Source organism: Berghia stephanieae, chromosome 12 (assembly GCF_034508935.2).
Source record: "Berghia stephanieae isolate SIO BIC M18660-M18661 chromosome 12, UCSD_Bste_1.3, whole genome shotgun sequence".
Lineage (NCBI taxonomy): Eukaryota > Metazoa > Mollusca > Gastropoda > Nudibranchia > Aeolidiidae > Berghia > Berghia stephanieae.
In genome coordinates this window covers 13,361,616-13,385,615 of record NC_088371.1, presented here as the reverse complement: position 1 = coordinate 13,385,615, position 24,000 = coordinate 13,361,616, and the positions used below count along the sequence as shown (strand labels likewise).

Here is a 24,000-nt window from a genome sequence, read left to right as displayed (position 1 = left end):
AAAAAACAACAACAAAATAAACAAAAACAAAATAAACAACAACCAAAAACAAACAATTAGGAAGAATATCTCGCTGTCAACCACAAGTAACGGGGGTCCAGTGGTCAGTACAAGACTGCGATACGAGGACAAGAAGCATGTTTTTAATTTCGACCAGTAAAGTCATACTTTGTTTATTGATATATTAAGTTGACAACTCCCTCCAACCCCCCTCCCCCCCCCCCACACACTCACACACACACTCATACATACACACTCACACACACACATACACACAACTTGCCGAACAATTCTTAAAACATATTTTTTGTTGTTGTTGAAGCCACAGGTTTAATAAAACCCTTTAAAGAAAGGGACCGCATAAATCATCATATCAGTCTTAGTTATTGACTGAAGAAGGGGTTTGAGCCCGAAACGATAGGTGTTAACGTATTTTATTCAAATTATATTTTTTTAAAATATATTATCTTTCATTGTGTACCTTACTTTTTACAGTCCATAGCTTCTACCTAACAGCTTATGTACGTAGTATTCACTTTTTTCCCTCTTATTTTTACAGTATATATGCCCCGTCGTCTCAAAACGGTATTAAGTCGGGATGATTAATATGTTGAAACTGGAATTTGTAGCCAGAAATATCATTCTTAAGTTGAGTTTATTTGCTTTATAGATGAGAAGGAATGTCATATTTTACTGTGCTTAATACATGCATGACGTTTCATAATTTTGACCAGATTAACTATAATTTGACTTTTTTTAGCAACTGGTCTACCCCGACCTAATACCGTTTTGAGACGAGGGGTCACATATTTTCTGTGTTAAACAAAAAAAAAAAAAAGCATTAATTTTTTCTCAATGTTGGTCAAGCGTAGCCTAACCCGACTAGACAAGTAACCTCTTTCATGTCCACTATATCAAAGGGTCGAACCGCACGCAGGCAGATCATGGCCGGCTCAATCTCGGATCGGGGCAGATCCTGACCAGATCTTCCATTGTTCTCGATGACATTGATATCCCTGGAGGTGGTGTAGGTGGTTGGTGGGTATTCTTCCAGCAGTCAACCAAAGGCACCAGGGTTGCCAGATTATTTTCAGCATTCTGCCAACTGGATTTTAAAAATCTGCCAAATACCACAAAAACCTGTCAAACCGTACTATTTATAGTACCCCCTTTGAACACTCATCAGTTTTGTTAAACAAAAAATTCGAAAGGCCGATGTCATAATTTTTTTTTAATTTCCCACGTTTAAAAAAATCACTAATACATAAAAATTGCCATGGAAAACGTGGAAAATAAAATCTGCCAAATATCTGCCAAACTGCCAAACCGTTTTTTTTCTGCCAGACGACTTCAAATTCTGCCAAAAAAAAAGGACATTTGGCAGAAAATCTGCCAAATTGGCAACCCTGAAAGGCACCCGACGATGACGATCGTGGTTAATACCTCTATGATCATCTAGATAGCTCATCACCACTCATTGCTGACTGCTAGCGACGACCAGACTATACCCTACTCCGACATAACACGTTTTTCAACAATTTTGGTCAGAAAACAAAACTCGTCCTTCAAATGTGACCCCTCGCCTCAAAACGGTATTATGTCGGGATAGACCAGATGTAAAAAAAAGTCAAATTATAGTTAAACTGGTCAAAAATATGAAACGTTGGTGTTTTGCACAGTGAAAATATGATATTCCTTCTCATCTATAAAACATATAAACTCAACTTAAGCAAGATATTTCTGCCTACAAATTCCAGTTTCAGCATCGTAATCATCCCGACTTAATAACGTTTTGAGACGAGGGGTAACAAATAATAAATATTAATCGATTAAAAACGAACGTCTTTTGAAAATAACAAAATTATCAAACCGAGGGGGGGGGGGGGGGGGGGTTCTTTATTTAAAGACATTGGCGTCCCAGGTTTGAGAGTTTTTAGACAAGATGGAATGAGGATCATTCGATCGATTTTTGAAGGACTAGTTTTCTGGTCAAAATTTTTAAAATGTGTTATTTATTTTTTTTTTTTACAAATCGGAGTTCGGCAGAATAGTCTACAGAATGTATAGGGGCAAAAAAGTACCTTTTTATGTCCCCAAGGAGAAAAAGAGTTTCACCACAAAACGTGTTATTAAAAAAAATCAGCAAAATAAAAACTTGAGCTTTTATATAGCGTAATATCCACTAAACGTGCTCAAAGCGCTTTACAAAGGGTCCCTGACCAACAACAACACGTAACAAGTAGAACGAACATGACGCCTATTAGGCGATATTACAATTATTTTATTTTTGGACAGAGACAAAACTGTTAACGGCCAAGTGGTACTCATTATACACCTGATTACGGTGAGAGAATGTGAGTAAAGAGCCTTTTCCAAGGACTCAACTATGTGCCGAGCGAGCGAGGCTCGAACACAGGACCTTCCGATCCGAAAGCGAGTGTCATACCACTAGATCACATAACCGCATATAGCCATAAACTAGTAAATTTCGATATATAACCGAGATGACGTGACGGATCACAAATTAATTATTATTATAATTATGATTAGTTTTTTTGGGGGGAAAAGATTTGTCTTTAATATCCGTGTCTTTCGTTTATCCGATTTCCCCATTAAGCAATGCTCCATTCAACAATAAAAGCACATACCTACATAAATCCATTTAAGTCCATTTACTGACAATGACTTCCGACGAGTGCTTTATGTCATTTATAATACGGATCATCCCATATCGATATTTTTTTCCCTCGATTTTAACCAAAATATGAAATATAAATGAAATCAATCTCCAAATGTGACCCCTCGTCTAAAAACGGTATTAAGTCGGGATGATTAAGATGCTGAAAATGGAATTTGTAGCCAGAAATATCATGCTTAAGTTGAGTTTATATGCTTTATTGAGGAGAAGGAATGTCATATTTTACTGTGCTAAATACTAACGTTTCATAATTTTGACCAGTTTAACTAAAATTTGATTTTTTAGCATTTGGTCCATCACGACATAATACCGTTTAAGACGAGGGGTCACAAATGTGACCCATCGTCTCATAGTGGTGTAATGGTGTAGTGGTTTTAGATGCTAAAAATTGAAACTATTAACACAAATATTAGACTTGGGTTAAGTTTTCATGCCTAAATTGTCTTTGTTAAGTGAAAAGCACATGAAGGGCAGGAGACCACTTGTTCTGTCCTTATCCCCCTTTATCTGTTTTCCGAGTTGATTTCTATTTTGTCTTGAAATGGGATTGCTTGGTTTGTCCGACCCTGACTAGAGTCCTTGGCTGAGAGGGAAACAGTTAAATGTATAGTATTCGCTTTAGGAGATGACATTTTTTCGCCTTGTAAATTATCTCACTGTTATGTACTGTTATGTGTTGTTTTTTTGTTGTTGTTTTTTTTTTGCTTTTAATCTTATCTTATCTTACTAAAGGCTTAATAGGAATTATCCTTTAAATGCCTTAATAGTTGATAATTACAGAATCTCATATAGCTTGTATTGTATCGTTCACAGACCGTTTTACACAACTTTGAATGTCAGGAAAAATGTATCAATACGGAAATGTAAAATCGAAATGAATCATAAATGTACAAAGTTCATAGTACAATGATATATTAATGACAAAAATAATCATGAAAACAACAACGACTATAAGCATACATACGTCTCTGATAAATTAAATATCATGTTTTGTAAGCATTTCATGTATTTCTCATGGTGGGATCCTGTGCCTGTATCCCAATGAGATTTTTAAGTGATCTCAGACAAAGCACATTGACAGTTTGCTTGTATAATCTATATCTGTTCCCTATTTGAACCTGTTCCCTCTGTCTTACCTTTTCTCCGATATCATCTTCCATTTTGCTGGCACTGATATGACCTAAAAGAGTCGCAAGAGCCGTAAAATCACTAAAAACAAAGTGGAGCTACGATTTAATCTATGTTGTTTAAATAGCTGTAGTAGTAGTAGTAGTAGTAGTAGTTGTACCTAGTAGTAGTAGTAGTAGTAGTAGTAGTAGTAGTAGTAGTAGTAGTAGTAGTAGTAGTAGCAATAGTAGGAGGAGCAGCAGCATTATTATTATTATTATTATTATTATTATTATTATTATTATTATTATTATTATTATTATTATTATTATTATTATTAGTACTACTACTACTACTACTACTACTACTACTACTACTACTACTACTACTACTACTACTACTACTACTACTACTACTACTACTACTACTACTATAGTAGTAGTAGTAGTAGTAGTAGTAGTAGTAGCGTGTGTCTACACCTCCAAATTCATTTCATCAGCTCAGCTTCGGAAATTTACTCCGCCATAAGAACTGTTTCATAGACGTTTAAATAGTGATAGATTAAGGAGCGGAAAACGGTGTAGATAAAGAATATGTAAAGATGTACATATGCAGCCTGAAATTTGTGATTTTTTCCCCCTCTTATACTTTAATTTCTGCTTTGTCTGACACTGTTTTATACCATCTTTTCAGGTGTTTTAAAAGTGTGATTATTATATCGATAACACAACAATTCGGTATAATATCGATATCACAGTATCGTGTGGAGAAGTGACCACCCGCGAGTTCTGTGATCGGGTCCAGTGACTTTGTTTGTCACTGTGCATTAGTGTCCCGGGGTTGATGGCACGGAAAACGTTATGTGGACATCAGCACTCAAAGGTGTTATGACATAGGTACAATGCGGCTTTGTGGTCTTGGGCACTCGGCTTCTGATCCTGTAAGTCACTGGTTCGAGCCCTCCAGCTGTAGGCGGCACGAAAATTGAGTCCTTGGAAAAGACTGTATGCCCACATTTTCTCAATATAGATAGTTCGAAGATGACGTCACTCAGGCCTTTGTTATTGTTTTTGCCATCCGCGTTTGTGAGTTGTTCTCACTAAACTGTATTAACCTGACTATAAAAGTTCATGGTTACACAGAGTTTGTTTGTTGGTCCGTTATACTTCCGGATGGCAATGTTGTGAATTCCTTGGCCAAGCGCATTCTATCTATACTCAGTGTGAAATATATTATTATATCCCACCGTCTTAAAACTATATCCACTAATAATTGTCCCCAATACGCTTTACAAGGGGTCCAAAGCCAACAGCAACATTTGACACCCCGAGAGGCGCAGAACGTTTTATTGGTTAGAGGACATTTAGGTCTTAAGTTTGATTACCCCCCCCCCCCCCATTCCCCATGAAAGAAAACAATATGTTACTAAAAGAAGCAAGATTATTTGTCTTGTATTAAAAAGAAAAATTGTGACCCCTGGTCTCAAAACGGTATAAGTCGGGTTAATTAAGATGATGAAAATGGAATTTATAGCCAGAAATATCATGTTTAAGTTGAGTTTATATACTTTATAGAGGAGAAGGAATATCATATTTTACTGTGATAAATACCAAGGTTTCATATTGTTGACCAGTTTAACTATAATTTGACTTTTCAGCATCTTGTCCTTCCCAACATATTGCCGTTTTGAGACGAGGGGCCACGTTTTTCTTGTATTTTTTTCTAATTTGACACAGTCTAAGCCACACATTTCAGATTTTAATCTTGCACTAATTACTGCTTCTAACTTTTTCCATTCTCAAATCAAGACATGAAAATAAAAAGACAACAAAGAGTAAAGAAAAAAAAAACGACATAAAACAAACAAACAAGCTTTTTAAACAATGTGTAACGTCCTATGACACACACAAATACCTTACTACCAATAGATAGAATGCGCTTGGACAAGGAGTTCACAGCATTGCCATCCGGAAGTATAACGGACCAACACACAAACTCTGTGTAACCATGAACTTTTATAGTCTGGTTAATACAGTTTAGTGAGAACAACTCACAAACGCGGATGGCAAAAACAATAACAAAGGCTGGAGTGACGTCATCTTCGAACTATCTTTTAGCGTTCAAGGTTACACATAGTTTATTTTGTTGGTCCGTTATACTTCTGGATGGCAATGTTGTGAGCTTCTTAGCCAAGCGCATACAATCTATATCTGTTTCTAACTTTTTCCATTCTCATATCAAGATATGAAAATAAAAACACAACAAAGACTAAAGAAAAAAACATAAAACAAACAAACAAGCTTTTTAAACAATGTGTAACGTCCTTATGACACACACACACACAAATACCTCACTAACGATAGATAGAACGAAGATGACGTCACTCAAGCCTTTTTTATTCTATTTTGCCATCCGCGTTTGTGAGTGATTCTCACTAAAATGTATCAACCACACTATAAAGGTTAATGGTTACACATAGTTTTGTGTGTTGGTCCGTTATGCTTCGGGATGGCAATGTTATGAGCTTCTAAGCCAAGCGCATACTATCTATATGACACGTTGAACACATTAATATTCTTGACACGACAAAACCTACAACGTGAAATAAACAAACACGTTTCTCTGTGGTATTGTTGATATCATCTAACATGCGCAGTACACAATATCCAAACTAAATATGGCTTACATAATTGATCTGTTTTAGTGGAAATTCTTTTTGATCGTACCGACGTGTACATATAGATAGTATGCGCTTGGCAAAGGAGCTCACAACATTGCCATCCGGAAGTATAACGGACCAACACACAAACCTTTGTGTAACCGTGATCGTTTATAGTCAGGTTAATACAGTTTAGTGAGAATTACTCATAAACGCGGATGACAAAAAACAATAACAAAGACCCGAGTGACGTCAAATTCGAACTATCCATATATGCAGGTCTGGCATCCGAACCCTGTTTAACATTGTTGTAATGGACAATATTTTGAGTCATTTAAAAAAAAAAATTCCATTACAACAATGAGCCCATAAGGAATTGGGTTATCGGACCCGCAAATAAGTCCACGTCGGATCTTACTCATTGTGTTGTCTATCGTTGCTATCGTTAACTCATAGCCTGACCGTGGCCTTCATAAAGTTATGGCCTGACACTGACCATAAAGTGACGTCAAATGCCAGTCTTTTGCCACAAAAGAATACAAATCGTGAGTTGTATTCAATAGTTCAACCAATGTGACCACTTTTTTTCCATGAGCACTACTAACGACAACTCACTCGGCGGTGCAAAAACCAAATAATGACGTCAAAATGCCAGTCTTTTTGGGTTTCAGTGTCAGGCTATAACTTAACGATGGCTACGTGTCTATGTACCTCCTTTGGACAGCAGTTAAAAACTAAATGGTTTTATCCTTTCCTTATCAACTACCAACACTGGCTACGATACCATGAACATTTTTTTTTCTTTTTGCGCAGCTATGTGGTCTAGTCAGTGGTATGATACTTGCTTTCTGATAGGAAGGTCCTGAGTTCGAGCCTCGCTCGGCGCATAGTTGAGTCCTTGCAAAAGGCTCTTTACTCACATTCTCTCACCGTACTCAGGTGTAAAATGAGTACCTGGCCGTTAACAGCACTGTCTCTGTCAGGAAAACATTGTAATATCGCCTGAAAGGCGTCCTGTCTCGTTCTATATGTTACGTATTGCTGTTGGTCAGTGACCCTTTGTAAAACGCTTTGGGCACATTTCGTGGATATTGCGCTATATAAAAGCTCATTTTTTTCTTTTAGCTTTGGTTTGTACACAACGGACGTGTGCTTTTTGCAGGTCTGATACCCCAATTTGTTCTGGTCTCAATGTTGTTATGGAAATACCTTGAACCAACGCAAAATATGTCCATTACCTCAATGTTAAAACAGGCCCATAATTAATACAGATGTGCAAATGTAAATGATAAGTTGGAATGGATACTACGACACATTGAAATACAAACTGGGACCAAAATATCAACTCACTGTGTCCTCATAGGTAGAAGGTGCAGATTTGATATTCTATATTTCATCCATCCATCTATCTATGTATATATATCTATCTATCTTTCTATCTATCGGTCTGTCTGTCTATCTATCTATCTGTCTGTCTGCCTGTCTATCTATCTATCTACCTATCTGTCTGTCTGTCTATCTATCTATCTACCTATCCATCTATCTATCTATCTATCTATCTATCTATCTATCTATCTATCTATCTATCTATCTATCTATCTATCTATCTATCTGTGTACCTATCGATCCATCCATCAATGTATTTATGACTCCTCTTCATCTTCTCCTCCTCCTCCTCCTCCTCCTCCTCCTCCTCCTCCTCCTCCTCCTCCTCCTCCTCCTCATCATCATCATCATCAATATGAAAAATATTATCACTCACTTTTTAATTTTCATTGCTATTATTATCTTGATGTCAATATCATCATTCAAATTCATTTTCTCTCCTTACTGACTTGACATCCTTTCAAAATTTCGAAACTCTACTAGTAAACTCTATATTATTTCTTTTACTTTCCATTTTTAATTCACCTTACGATTTCAATATAATTTTCTCGCCTTTCCATTTTCAACAGCCATCTTTGCGCGCTCATCCACTCCATGCTTTCTTATCTCCCCACTAACCACTTCGTGTAAATCATAATATTATTGTTATTGTGAAGTAACAGAATGGAGTGAGTTATCGCCCCTCCTCCACGCCATTCCTCGTTAACTCTCTTCGAGTTGGATTCGATTCTGTTACTTTTTGTCCTTCATAAAATAATCTGGAGCTTTTAATATCCACTAAACGTGGTCAAAGCGCTTTATAAAGTTTCCCTGGCCAACAGAAACACGTAACATATAGAACGAGACATGGCGCCTATGAGGCGATACTATGATTTTTTTCCCGACGGAGAAAACGCTGCTTACGGCCCGGTACCCAATTACACAATGAGTACAGGTAGAAAATATTAGTAAAGAGTCTTTTCCAAGGACTCAACTATGCACCGAGCGAGACTCGAACCCAGGAACGCCCAATCCTAAAAAGCGAATGTCATACCACAAAACCTTTAAACCGAATGACCCAGTCAGAGTGAGCATTCCTGTCAGCGATGTACAAAAAAAAACAAAAACAAAAAAAAAAAACAACAACCCCCCCCCCCCAAAAAAAAAACAAACCAACCCCCCCAAAAACAAAAACAAAAAGGAAACAAAAAACAAAACAAAACAAAACAAAACACAAAAACAAAATAAAAAAACAAAAAAAAAAAAAAAAAAACCCAAAAAAAACAAAGCAAAAACCCAACAAAAAACAGCAATAACAAACGAACAAAAAACAAACAAATAAACAAACAACAACAAAAAAACAAAAACAAAAAACAAAAAACAAAACAAAACAAACAAAACAACAAACAACCAAACAAACAAGAAAAAAAATCTCGGTTTCACCCGGGATCGAACTTGATCCCTTTGCGTGTGAAACGAGCAATCTGCCAACTGAGCCATCAATTCCAAGTATCTTGACCGATATTCTCATATCTTATCAGACTATAGATAGTATGCAGATGACGTCACTCAGGCCTTTGTTATTGTTTTTGCCATCCGCGTTTGTGAGTTGTTCTCACTAAACTGTATTAACCAGACTATAAAAGTTCATGGTTACACAGAGTTTGTGTGTTGGTCCGTTATACTTCCGGATGGCAATGTTGTTAACTCCTTGGCCAAGCGCATTCTATCTATACGTGTATCTAAACCACCAACCCGATTAAATACCGGTTTGGGCGATTGGTCACATAATTTGAAGAATAATTATATGTAATGGTCTCGCTGTAAAAGGGTTAAAATAAATGGTACATGAAGGTACTTAGTGGTAACTTGTGGGTATTCGTGAACACAGAACTCAATGCACATCACAATTTGAAAGTAGCAGCAAACCAAATAAATATCCTGACACGTTTCCAGTTCCAGTTAGTCAGGGTAAATTGATGCTATGGGTTTAGGTAAAATAATAAGAATAAATTTAAAAAAAAAAGAAGAAAAAAAAAAAAAAAAAGAGAGAGAGAGAGAGAGAGAGAGAGAGAGAGAGAGAGAGAGAGAGAGAGAGAGAGAGAGAGAGAGAGAGAAATACAGAAAGTATATATACATATCTATGAAGAAATAGCACAGTCAAAAAAAAAAAAAAGATACAAAAACTAAAAACTATAACAAAGCAAACAGTAAAACAGTAACAGCCAAATAACCTTTCATCATACGAAAAATACAAAAACAAAAACAACACAAAGAAAAAAAAAAAACAACAACAAAAGAACAGGAAAGTAAAATAATAGAAAAAAAATAACAAGAAAAGAATCTTTAAAAAGAGAACAGAAAAAGAATAGAAAGTAAATATACTCTATAAAGAAATAGCTGACTGAAAAAATAAATAACAAAAAGCCCAAAAAAAACCCAAAAGAAAAAAAAAAGGAAAAAGAAAAAAAAGACCAAAAAAAAAAAAGAACAAAAAAAAAACAAACAAACAAAAAAACAACAAAAAACAACACACCCCAAACAAAACACAAAAGAAAGAAAAAGAAATTAACAGAAACTAAAAAGAAAGACAAACCATACAGAAATAATAATATAATCTTATACACCGACTTACTGATTACCTGAAACCTGTTTAATTATACAAAATACGAAGAGAAGAGTGCAAAATATTTGGTTATAACGCCCGTTCTGTTACTTGTAGATAGATTATGGGGATAATTGAATAACATAATAGAAACCGTAACGTATTTCCAAGTCAAGTGAAGAGAGAATGTTTGTATGGGTAGATATTATGGAGGGTAAGATAAAGGGAGTAAGTGGGACTCCTCTAAAATTTACAACAAAAAGTAAACGACGTTTCCTGAAGAAGGCTAAATAAATTGAGCTTTTAAATTGAGCTTTAATATAGCGCAATATCCGCTAAAAGTGCTCAAAGGGTCCCTGACCAACAACAACACGTAATATTTAGAACGAGACATGACACCTGTTAGGCTATATTACAATTTTTTTTTCCGACAGAGACAACTGTTAACGGCCAGGTAATCATTTTATACCCGAGTACTGTGAGAGAATGTGAGTAAAAAGCCTTTTCCACTCACTCAATTACGTGCCGAGCGAGGCTCGAACCCAGGACCTTCCGATCCGAAAGTGAGTATCTTACCACAAGGTAAAATCTCGAGTCTCATCTGTTATATATAATAAAATGCCAACAATTGTTTAAACTCAACACCAAATTTAATAAACGCCAAGTTTTTTAAATTTGACATTACGAACTCCGGATTAATGTCAATTCTTCGAATTTGGAAACCTGCGAGCAAATCATAACGTTAGTCTAATCCAAAAGTAGAAATAATCTCGCATTAAACGAGATCTCGGATAAAACGAGATCAGATTCTTAGTCTGACCAACTGTGTTGTATCGTATTTTACTCCAAAATTGATGCTATGCGTTTATCTAAAATAATCATAACATTCGCCACTGGGATATAACGTATGAACACGCAATAATATTTATAGTCTGATTGATATCATGTATTGAGTACTAATCATTATAATGGCTGTCTAAAAGCAAGAGATAGTATGCGCTTGGCTAAGAAGCTCACAACATTGCCATCCAGAAGTATAACAAACCAATACACAAAACTATGTGTAACCATGAACTTTTATAGTCTGGTTAATACAGTTTAGTGAGAAATACTCATAAACGCGGATGACAAAAAACAATAACAAAGATCATTTTATCTACAACAAAGAGCTGAGTGACGTTGATTTCGTTCCATCTATAGCCAATTTACACCGAGTAAGTCTAAAATAAAACGTTATTACGATTTAGTCTACATACACTTAGCATCGTTCTAATTCAATCGAGTCTCTAACAGTTAACAAGAGAACGAAATGATTGGTTTAGCCACAACAATAGTGAAAGAAAACACTTGTGAATTATCAAAAAAGCTTTTACCTTGGTGAAGTAGGATTTCTGGATAATCAAATTATTCTATTTTTAGTCAATATGTTACCTACGTAACTGATGTTATGCTTAGAAATCTGTGCGGCAATGTGGTTTTGTGGTAAGACACTCGCTTTCGGATCGGAAGGTCCTGGGTTCGAGCCTCGCTCGGCGCATAGTTGAGTTCTTGGACCCCTTGTAAAGCGCTTTGAGCACGTTTAGTGGATATTGAGCTATAAAAAAGCTCAATTTATTTTTTATTTAAGTATGCAGGAAACAGTGCCAGACAAAGTGGAGAGAAAAATAGAAGAAAAACAAAGAAAGACAACGCTGTTAACGGCCAGGTACTCATTTTACACCGAGTACGGTGAGAGAATGTGAGAAAAGAGCCTTTTCCAAGGACTCAACTATGCGCCGAGCGCGAGGCTCGAAACCAGGACCTTCCGATCCGAAAGCGAGTGTCATACCACTCGACCACATAGGTGATATTTTTTCAGAGCCCGTACGGCGAAGCCAAGAAACTCCCAATTTCGGTGTATGTAACGTTTCATTTGTTTCCTTTTGACGTTTGAGGAGGTGGAGACCTGTAACGTCCTACGTTGACAAAACATAGTTTCTCTATTTTGGCCAGAAATTTTACACTTCAAATATCGATTGACGAGGATGATCTCCGGTTTGTCAAAAATTCTCAAGCCTAGGAAGGTCCTGGGTTCGAGCCTCGCTCGGCGCATAGCTGAGTCCTTGGAGAAGGCTCTTTCCTCACATTCTCAGTGTGTGTAAAATGAGTACTTGGCCGTTAACAGCGTTGTCTCGGTCCGAAAAAAAAAATGTAATATCGCCTAACAGGCGCCATGTCCCGACCTAAATGTTTAGTGTTGCGGTTGGCCAGGGTCCGCTTGTAAAGCGCTTTGAGCACTTTTAGTGGATATTGCCCTTTATACAATCTCAATTTATTTTTAGGAATTCAATAGAAAACGATGATATCGATCTAGATATTTGAAGTCTCAGGTTTGATAAGTTTTATTTTTTGGACAAATTGGGGGTCTCTATAATCAATCAATTGATATTCTCAATAATCTTTTAATAATAATAAAAAAAAAATGTAGTCCCTCACAGCCATTAGGCTCATGGAGCCGGAGTTTATTCCTGTTGCTATAGCGTGATATGGACAATAGCAATTGCTTGCTATTTTTTATTTTTGGATAAGACGATAATCTATCGCAAAGTACTTTCCGCCAAATCTAACAGACTCAGCTACCCATTCACTGCTTGGTGGACAGGGGGTCAGAAGAAAAAAAAAATCTCGACTTCACCCGGGATCGAGATAGGTCCCTTTGCGTGTGAAGCGAGTGCTCTACCAACTGAGCTATCGCGACCCCCTCCCCCGAGCTTTTAAAATAAAGTAAAATAAAATTCTAGGCAAAATTGAAAAATACATATAGGTATTTTATCGGTGTGTTATGGCCAAATAAATAAACATTGGGTGTAGATGATCAGGGGCAAGCAACAAAGAGACAATATGTAAACACGGGGGGAACCTTCTGGAAACATCTCACCTTTCAATTGTTCCTGTCATCCCTGATTTATTGTTTAGATCCCTCGTCGGCTTCCCTTTGACCTTTCGCACATACAATCCAAGATGGCGTCACGCCAATCGAATTCATCAGTGCACAACTGTTGTATCTACTTAAAAAGATTTTTATGTTATGAATATATAAATAGAAAGATAGTGTGCGTTTGGCTAAGAAGCTCACAACATTGCCATCCGGAAGTATATCGGACCAACACACAAAACTATGTGTAACCTTAAACGTTTATAGTCTGGTGTAAACAGTTTAGTGAGAATTACTCATAAACGCGGATGGCAAAAAAAAATCAAAAAAAACAAAAAAACAAAAAAAAACAAAAAAAACCAGAACAACAAATAACAAGACCAGAGTGACGTCAACTTCATTCTATCTATATATTATGAAGATGTTATGAATATAGAGATCGACCTTTTAAACTATATTGATCGACGCACGCAATTTCAGGTCTGATAACCCAATGTAATTATAGGCTTGGTTTAGCATTGTGCAGCTATGTGGTATTGTGGTTTGACACTCCCTTTCGGATCGGAAGGTCCTGGGTTCGAGCTTCGCTCGGCGCATAGTTGAGTCCTTTGAAAAAGCTCTTTACTCACATTCTCTCATCGTACTCAGGTGTAAAACGAGAACCCGGCCATTAACAACGTTGTTTATGTCGGAAAAAAAATGGTAATATCGCCTAACAGTGGTCATGTCTCGTTCTACACGTTACGTGTTGCTGTTGGCCAGGGACCCTTTGTAAAGCTTTGAGCACGTTTTGTGGATATTGCGCTTTATAAAAGCCCAATTAAAGCTCAATTAAAAATATTTTTATAATTTTTAGATTTTGCCAGTAGTTCTTGTGCGCATTGGCGAAAATTTAACATGGGCTGAATGGAACCGTGAGGCTTTTGTTTTATGAAATAGATGTTGCTTAGATTTTATTTCTGTTACATGCTTATTATGTTGTGTCGTGATTTTTAATTTTGTTGTTTTAAAACATTTTTATTATGTAAAGCGGCACAGAGCACGATTAACGTGGATGTTTAGGCGCTATATAAATTCATTATTTACTATTTACTAATCCGTTAACCCTATGTTTTTTTTTTAATTTAAAAGGAAAAGAATAGATTTAATTTTACAGTGCACAGCTACTAATACTTAATCCTCTTCATTCGGGACTTGAGCCACATAGGGCATCCACCAGACATCTCCATTTTTTGCGATCGGCTGCTTTTGCGGTGTCTGTATTCCAGGACAGGCCTGCTTCCTTAAATTCTTTCTCCATGGTCCTTCGCCAGGTTTCTTTGGGTCTTCCCCGCTTTCTCTTCTACAGCTTCTAGTAGCTGCTAGAATTATTATTATTTTTTTAAAAAAGCAAAATAGATAAGACGGATCTAGTGCTCATTCCCCCTCTCTCTTTCTCTTTTGTTTTTTTTTCCTCAGGTTGGGATGTATGGTCAGAGTGGTCTCCCTGTAGCGTGACGTGTGGCGGCGGGAAACAACGCAGATCACGTGATTGCAAACGTCAGAGCAATGAGTCCAGTTGTGTCGGGGCGGGCAAGGAATTGAGATCTTGTAACACTTACAGCTGTCAAGGTGAGAATAAAAATTGCCATTTCTGATATTATTGCTTTCAATGACGTGACATATTACATGATATATACAAGAAAAGAATACATTAAAAAAAAATATAAATAGAAAATGTAATAAAAATACACTACTAAAAACAAAGCAAAAAAAAAAAAAAAAAGAAAAAGATAAATCAAACATAAACTAAGCAAAAGAAAAGAAGACCAACATATCCCGACCGCTCTAAAAAAAAAAAGAAGCAAAAACAACATCTAAACAAACCAACAACGTCTACCCCTATTCCCCATTCCCCCCACCCAAAAAACAAACCCCAAACAAACAAACAAACAAACAAACAAACAAACAAACAAGCAAACAAACAAAACGACAACAAACCAACAACTAACAGAAAGACATCAAAACAAACAATTGTAACATTTTTAATGAAATAGGAGCAGTCAATCATTTGTGCTATCCTAGAATAAATCTTTTGCACAATCGTGAATCATCGCTTGAGTGCGAAAACTAACGTCAAACATCAGAATTATACCTATATATAATTTAAGAAAGTCAAATACTGAATTCATCATCATCATCATCATCATCATCATCATCATCATCATCATCATCATCATCATCATCATCATCATCATCATCATCATCAACAACAACACAGTGAACAATAATTTCTCCCCTTTCGTCTCTACATTCAATCAATCCTATGCCGTCACCATTGTCACAAATATTTGTTGCTGTTGTATCCATTTCCTGCCCCTGATGAAATTAAGAAACCAGCAATCTTTCCTCCCCAGACAGCTATGACCTTTTAACCCTGATGCAACTGCCAGAGATGTCAGTCATGGGCGTAACGGCTCACCCCAATAGAGCATCAACATACGTCATCACCAAACAGGCCAAGCTTTCACTTCCTGTGTCGGAGATCTTCCCGGTAACCTTCCCCAGCAATTTTTCCATTCTATTCAAGGTCAAGGTCGCGAAGCGGAGACAGAGAGGGTATTTTTTCGTCGTCAGTGACGTGCAAGGGAAACAAAAGATTGGAGTTTTTCTTGGCCGAAAGTTGAAAGTTCATTATTTAGGAAACAGTTACGGATTCAGAGCGGATTTCTTGGACAACGAGTGGCATTCATTAGGCGTGGCAGTCGATGGGTCAGAGATGGTTCTAAATATAGACTGCGACGTCATTATGAAGCGTCGTCTACGAATGAAGGGAGACTACTTAGGTACCAATTTATTGATGTCTATTGGTCCATACTTCTCAGAGTATGGACGTCCTTTTGAGGTAAGTTCTTGCATTCAATTATTTTGACACACCTTAAACATGCATTGGATTTGACTAGGGAACAAAAGTTTTATGTCTAAAAAACGGTTCCACCTCCATTGGAAGTGTAACACCAGTCTTCATTGACTTTCTAGACTACTGGCATCATCACTGCTGTCAGTTGCTTCCAGAAGCAACCAAACTGGACTCGTTCATTGCTGACCTCTTCATTTAACAGTTTTATTCAAGTAGATACTTTATGATAACATAAAATGATGTTGTTTTTCGTAATACTTATTATCTTACTTAATTCCGGTGTCATTTCTTTGGCAAAGGTTGACTGGAACTGATCCGTCATTCCTTCCTCCCCATGTCCTGCTGCTGTCCTCTTTTACTGACTGTCCAGTCCATGCCTTGGTGCCTTTAATCCACGATCTCTTTGGCCGGCCTTTGCATCTTTTTTTCCAATCACCTTTCATTCGAGAACGTCTTTTGTTATGGACTGATGGCGTGGCGTCCTGTGTGACCAAAATGTCCCAGTTGTCTTGTCCTTATGGTGTCAAATAATCTTCTTCTGTTAAATCAAAATGTCGCAAACTTCCTAATCAATTGTGACCCTTCGTCTCAAAACGGTACTATGTCGGGATGGACCAGATGCTAAAAAGTCAAATTTTAGTCAAACTGCTCAAAAATATGAAAATTTGGTATTTAGCACAGTAAAATATGATATTCTTTCTCCTCTATAAAGCATATAATCTCAACTTAAGCATGATATTTCTGGCTACACATTCCATTTTAAGCATCTTAATCATCCCGACTTAATACCGTTTTGAGACGAGGGGTCACAATTTTCTTCTCAGTTTTACCAACACAACAGTAGGTCCACATCTTGAAAGTCTCTATCCTATTCTCTATATTTTTATTAATTTAATATCCAGGTCTCCGCGCCATACAGAAGAGCCAACGTGCACTTATTTGCAGGTCCGATAACCCAATTCCTTAATGACTCATTGTTGTAATGGAAATCTTTTAAAAAATGACGCAAACTTTTGTCCATTACAAGCTAAGCCCATAAGGATTTTCGTATGCCAGACCTGCATATTATATGCCACGTTCATCTTTTTTAAATAAAGTAAAATAAAATTCTGAGCAAAATTGAAAAAAAAAGTAATTTTATCGGTGTATTATGACCAAATATATAAACATTGGGTGTAAATGACCAGGAGCAAGCAACAAAGAGACAATATGTGACCCTTCGCCTCAAAACGGTATTAAGTCGGGTTGGTTAAGATGTTGAAAATTGAATTTACAGCCAGAAATATCAGACTTGTGTTGAGTTTGTATGTTTTATTTAGGAGAATGGATACCATATTTTAGGGTGCTAATGCCAACAATTTATATTTTTGACCAGTTTAACATTTAATTCGGCTATTAAGCATATGTTTCGTTCCGACATAATACCGCTTTGAGACGATGGGTCACATATGTGTAAACACATCGAGAAGAGCTTAAAGGATATAACATTTCGAAATTCATTTTCATAATGATTCAAATAATTCAGCGAGCTTTGCAATTGTTGACTGATAGTGAATAATACTGACATCAATTCTTATTACTTACGTTAACATATTATAAATCTAATTCAATTCTTTCTCAATCACGACAGGGAGAGGTAGAACAATTGGTTTTAAGTTCGAATCCCACTTTGGTTTCTCAACAGTGTGGACCCACAGTATTGACTGGTGTAAGTTTAAACCTCATCTCGATTACCGGCACAGCCACTTTTCATTCGTCTTCTTCATCCTCCTCGCTCCTTCTTCCACTTTTTCCTCCTCTTTCTCGTTCATCCCCAGCCTTTTATCAGTTTCATCATCATCATCATCATCATCATCATCATCATCATCATCATCATCATCATCATCATCATCATGATAATCATCATCATCATCATCATCATCATCATCATCATCATCATCATCATCATCATCATTATAACGATCATCATCATCATCATCATCATCATGATAATCATCATCATCATCATCATCATCATCATCATCGTCATCATCATCATCATCATCATTATAACGATCATCATCATCATCATCATCATCATCATCATCATCATCATCATCATCATCATCATCACCACCATTATCATCCCCAATCCACAGACGCCCACCATTGAAATACTGACGTCGTCCACACCAAACTCCACATTGACCACCTCAGCCATGGAAGTTCTGCCAGATGGTAAGTAACAGAAATAATATAGATTGAATGCGCTTGGCTAAGAAGCTCACAACAATGCCATCCGGAAGTATAACGGACCAACACACAAAAACTCTTTGTAACCTTGAACTTTTATAGTCTGGATAATACAGTTAAGTGAGAATTACTCATAAACGTGGATGGCAAAAAAAAAAACCAACAAAACAATAACAATGTATCGAGTGACGTCAACTTCATTCTATCTATAGAGTGAACGAAGTTGACGTCACTCAGGTCTTTGTTATTGGCTTTTGCCATCCTAGTTTATGAGTAATTCTCACTTAACTGTATTATCCAGACTATAAATGTTCATGGCTACATATAGTTTTGTGTGTTGGTCCGTTAAACTTTTGGATGGCAATGCTGTGAGCTTCTAAGCCAAGCGCATACTATCTATAGGTTTCTGCACTCTTGCGTTAAAAATTTCAAGCAAGTTTCCAACCATTGAGCACTGTATTATTATTATTATTAATTTTTTTTTTGGGAATGAGTTCAAAATTTCAAACTGAAGAGCTTTTATCAAATATCCCTGTAATAATTTTGCTCTTGTTTGTTTCTTATATCTAAGTTATATTTGTCTACGTTGCTTTTCCGAAACGGAGATTTAACGATTACACCCTAATGATAGAAGGATATTCTTCTATCAAATACGCTTCAACAGTCGTAACTTCACTTCCCTCGTAATGACGCTTGGTAACTTAGTAACTGGCTCTAAACTATCGGAACAATGGCGGACGCTCTTATGAAATATTTCTCCGACGAGCATAAAAGCGTATCCAGAGGAAAAAAAAATATAAATCTGATCAATTTTTCACTTTTATATATTCTGATCACAAGACATATGAAAAGTTCTAGCCACCATGAAGAATAAAAAGAACCACGATGGCCGCCGTTGCTGGGCGACGTGACACCAGACTATTGAATCCAATTTCGACCCGTCAAAATTACGTGATCTTTTCACCTTTCCGAGATTTCTTAGCATCGCTTTCACGACATGTTGACCTTTGATACGGTCGCTGTTTTGTGGTTCTGTGGCTTACCGGTACGATGTCTCGTCTTGTCAAAAAAGGTAAAGCGATGTTAGTTGTGGCTAGTGACATGATGGGTGCATTGATTGTGGAAAGATCTGGTCCCGATGGTGTGTCCTTGGGTAAGGCACTAAACACGCATTTCTACTCCACTCGAACCAGATGTGAATGAGTACCTGACTGTAGATAATGACGGATAGTGTAAGGGTTATAGTTCAAAAGATGAAGCTTAACAGGCGACTGGTACAGTATGAAATGAAAAAAAACCCGTTTTCATATGACTTGCTTGGAAAATACACGAAACACTGTGAACTGCATTGGTAAATTAGTGAAAATGCTCTATATGAATGTCTATATTTATGCAGTTATACAATATGTATTAAATTGTTTTTAACCCTTCACAGCGGCCTGTCAACCATTGTGTCAAAATAATGCTGTATGCCTATCTGGCAATGTTTGTCGATGTCAAGCAAATTTCTCTGGCAGCAGATGTCAAACAGGTGGGTGAATAGACAATTTAGTTATAAAATCTATGTCGCTGGGTGGGGTCCTCTAACCTCCCACAGTAGGCTGGAGACCACTTGCTGTGTCTTCTATCCTCTTTATCTGTTTTCCCTCTCTGCTTTTGTTCATTTTTTTGTCTTCCTAGTCGTGGTAGAGATTCTTTGCTGGGAGGGAGATAGTCAAATGTATGATACTTTTTTTTGAGAGTTAATATTTTTTCCTTGTAATTCGTCTCTTTGTTTCGGTTATATTATTCTATTATAATTATAATATTTCCAGACTGTATCTTGGATATTGTACTTTGTAATCATTTGAGTGTATACTTCATAGAGGGGTCCATTTGTTTGTGCTTGGATGTGACTTTTAGATATTGTTAAAATCTACACATCTTTTGTTCCTTATTTGAACCAATCCCCTTTTGTATTCCTTTTTCTTCGATGATTTGAATAGATAGTATGCGCTTGGCTAAGAAACTCACAACATTGCCACCGAAAGTATAAAGGACCAACACACAAAACTATGTGTTACCATGAACTTTAAAAGTCTGGTTAATGCCGTTTAATGAGAATTACTCATAAACATGGGTGGCAAAAAACAATAACAAAGACCTGAGTGACGTCAAATTCGTTCTATCCATATGATTTCTTAATATTTCCTCTATCATCTTCCATTTCATTGATTTTATTTTATTGTAAAAACCCTAAAAACAAGCAATCAAGGTCTATATCGGTAAAATGAAAGAGGGAAACCAAAATAAAAAAATTGAATCTAGATTCAAAATGATTAGATTTGCAAGTTTGCTAGTTTAAAAAGGACGACTGACAGACGACCTGCACTGCTTGAAACAGAAGTAAGCATAAAAAAAGTATGATGTCAAATCACAAGTTCCAATCTCCTTGGATGTGTGAAACCAGTCTTCTGAAAGACTGGGGATACACGCCTTGTGCAACTGAGGAAGACTGAATTTTTGGGATGGATTTTTTATTGTATTTAGTGCGGCTATGTGGTCTTGTGGTATGACACTCACTTGCGGATCGGAAGGTCCTGGGTTCGAGCCTCGTTCGGCGCTTAGTTGAGTCCTTGGAGAAGGCTCTTTACTCACATACTCTCACCGCACTCAGGTGTAAAATGAGTACCTGGCCGTTAACAGCGTTGTCTCTGTCCGAAAAAATTATAACATCGCCTAACAGGCGTCATATCCCGTCCTAAATGTTAAATGTTGCTGTTGGCCAGGGACACGTTGTAAAGCGCTTTGAGCACATTTAGTGGATATTGCCCTATATAAAAATAATAAATTTCTTACTTGCTTTGTCTGGCACTGCTTCAGACAGGCTTTTCCAGGTCTTAATTTTAAGTGTTTAGTAAGTGCATTCCTTCATCGACTCATTTCGCTTGTTTTATTTCTTCTCATGCAGCTGGTTGTTCCATGCCCTGTGAAAATGGAGGAGTTTGTCAAAATGGCATCTGTATATGCGGGGCAAATTTCACAGGTGTCCGGTGTGAAACGGGTAAGTCTTACTATTGATTTGTCTGATCGATAATTTATCGATCGATCATTTAATAATAATAATAATAATAATAATAATAATAATAATAATAATAATAATAATAATAATAATAATAAATGGCATTTATATAGCGCTTTACCCCGTTGTCACAGGCTCTAAGCGCTTTACCGTGATATAAAACAAAACATATTACAGTGAGACAAGTGTGAAGGAAACGTGATACGAATTCAATTTAACAACAACAAAATATGAAAATAATATTGCAACATTATGACGTAAAAAGATAAAACTTTAAGCGAGATTTTAACGTTGTCAACGAATCCGAGCATCTCACGTGTGATGGGAGAGAGTTCCAAAAATGGGGGGCCGAAAATTGAAAAGACTGTTCACCTATTTTACCCTCTCCTTACCAACTATAGGAAAATCGTCACATTTGTTACGATACAACCAACAGTTTTCTCATTCTGATTTCTCTTGTACACCACAAAATTTAAAGAAATGCTTTGATTACAGCTATAAATACTAAACACTGTGTTGTAGACATCATTTTGCAGAACATCAATCTGTATAGAATACCTTTGTTACTTTTTTGTTTGAGTAAGAAAACTCTATTTTTTGTGTTGGGAGGGTGTGAATTTTCGGGGGAAATTCTAAAAATGGCTTGTAAAGAGAGAGTTAATGAATCAATCAGCCATTCAGTCCATTAACCAATCATACAATCAACAATTCGTTTATCCTCCCCTTAACCCCCTCCTTACCACCCATACGAAAATCGTCAAATTCGTTACGATGCAGCCAAAATGTTTCTCATTCTACTTTCTCTTGTATATCATAATATTTGAACAAAAATGTTTGCTATAGTTAAAGTATATCAACACTGTGCTGAAGAGCAAGTTTCAGCAGAAAGAAATATTTATAGCAGGAACTAACAGCTTTTGTGTTTGATGAAAAAAATCTATTTTTGTGTAGGTTGGATGTGACTTTTTGGGGAAAATCCGGAAAATGGCCGATAAGGAGAGAGTTAACAACTGTAGGAAAATGGTCACATTCTTTAGGACGCAAACAACATTTTTCTTATTAAGATTTGTTTTATAAATCACAAAATTTGAAGAAAAATCTTGTAGATATGCGGCTGTGTGGTCTTGTGGTATGCATGACACTCGCTTTCGGATCGGAAGGTCCTGGGTTCGAGCCTCGCTCGGCACATAGTTGAGTTCTTGGAAAAGGCTATTTAGTCACATTCTCTCACCGTACTCAGGCGTAAAATAAGTACCTGACCGTCAACAACGTTGTCTCTGTCGGAATAAAAATATATTATCGCCTAACAGGCGTTTTGTCTCGTTCTACATGTTACGTGTTGCAGTTGGCCAGGGACGCTATGTAAAGAGCTTTGAGCTCGTTTAGTGGATATTGCGCTCTATATAATAAAAGCTCAAGTTTTTTTCTTTTTGTTTTAAAAAAAATATTTACAAAAACTTGGTGCTGTTTTGTAAAGCTTGTGTTGCTCAACTAAACTATGTATAATATGTATTTATGGCTTTTAAATGTGAGCTTAGAAATGTAAATTCTATGCTGGATGGTCACGACATTTCACTAAACAATTTGAGAATGGCCAGTACGGAGAGAGTTAGGCCATCAAATGATGGTTTTGTGAAGCAATTCATTTTCAGTCAGTCAATAAATTAACGAATAGATCAATCAATCAATCAATCAATCAATCAATCAATCAATCAATCAATCAATCAATCAATCAATCAATCAATCAATCAATCAATTAATCAATCAATCAATCAATCAATCAAATCATCCAATCAATCAATCAAATCAATCAATTAATTAATTAATTAATTAATTCATTAATTAATAATTTTTAAATTAATTAATCAATAAATAAATGGATGACTGAATGAATGAATCAATCAATTGAACGATACAAAATTAAAAAGAAATCCCAAATATATATCTTACTGTTCTGTCCCACCCCCTTCCTTTCCCCACCAATGACCAGGTGTGTGTAACCCAATCTGTCTGAATGGAGGAATATGCGTCCCTCACGGAAAGTGTCGATGCCCCAAAGGATATTACGGATCAAGATGTGAACGTGAGTATCTATAGATAGTTCGAAGATGACGTCACTCAGGTCTTTGTTTTTGTTTTTTTTTGCCATCCGTGTTTATGAGTAATGTTCACTGAACTGTATTAGCCCGACTATAAACGTTCATAGTTACACACAGTTTTGTGTGTTGGTCCGTTATACTTCCGGATGGCAATGTTATGAGCTTCTTAGCCAAGCGCATACTATCTATACCTATCTACTCTGGCGTCCTCTGGAAACAACACATTCGACATATTCACAGAACAGTACATTCCAACAAAACAGCAGTAACTCTACCACAGTATTTCATAAAACAACACTGTACATCCACAAGAAATTATCATAGCAGTAAGTTCACAGCCCCAACACAGAGAACAAAAAAA

The 24,000-nt window shown here is 36.6% G+C and overlaps 1 protein-coding gene across 2 annotated transcripts in view; it reads left to right on the top strand.

Moving 5' to 3' along the window:
- LOC144957731 (uncharacterized) overlaps nucleotides 1-24,000 on the top strand; it is an 88,106-nt gene that overhangs the window by 54,911 nt on the left and 9,195 nt on the right. For both annotated transcript variants that reach the window (XM_078889115.1, XM_078889116.1), the window contains exons 4-10: nucleotides 14,807-14,959; nucleotides 15,745-16,232; nucleotides 17,878-17,955; nucleotides 18,386-18,464; nucleotides 19,915-20,010; nucleotides 21,430-21,522; nucleotides 23,531-23,623. In XM_078889115.1, coding sequence (XP_078745241.1) covers nucleotides 14,807-14,959; nucleotides 15,745-16,232; nucleotides 17,878-17,955; nucleotides 18,386-18,464; nucleotides 19,915-20,010; nucleotides 21,430-21,522; nucleotides 23,531-23,623 — 1,080 coding nt within the window. The remainder of the gene's footprint in view (nucleotides 1-14,806; nucleotides 14,960-15,744; nucleotides 16,233-17,877; nucleotides 17,956-18,385; nucleotides 18,465-19,914; nucleotides 20,011-21,429; nucleotides 21,523-23,530; nucleotides 23,624-24,000) is intronic.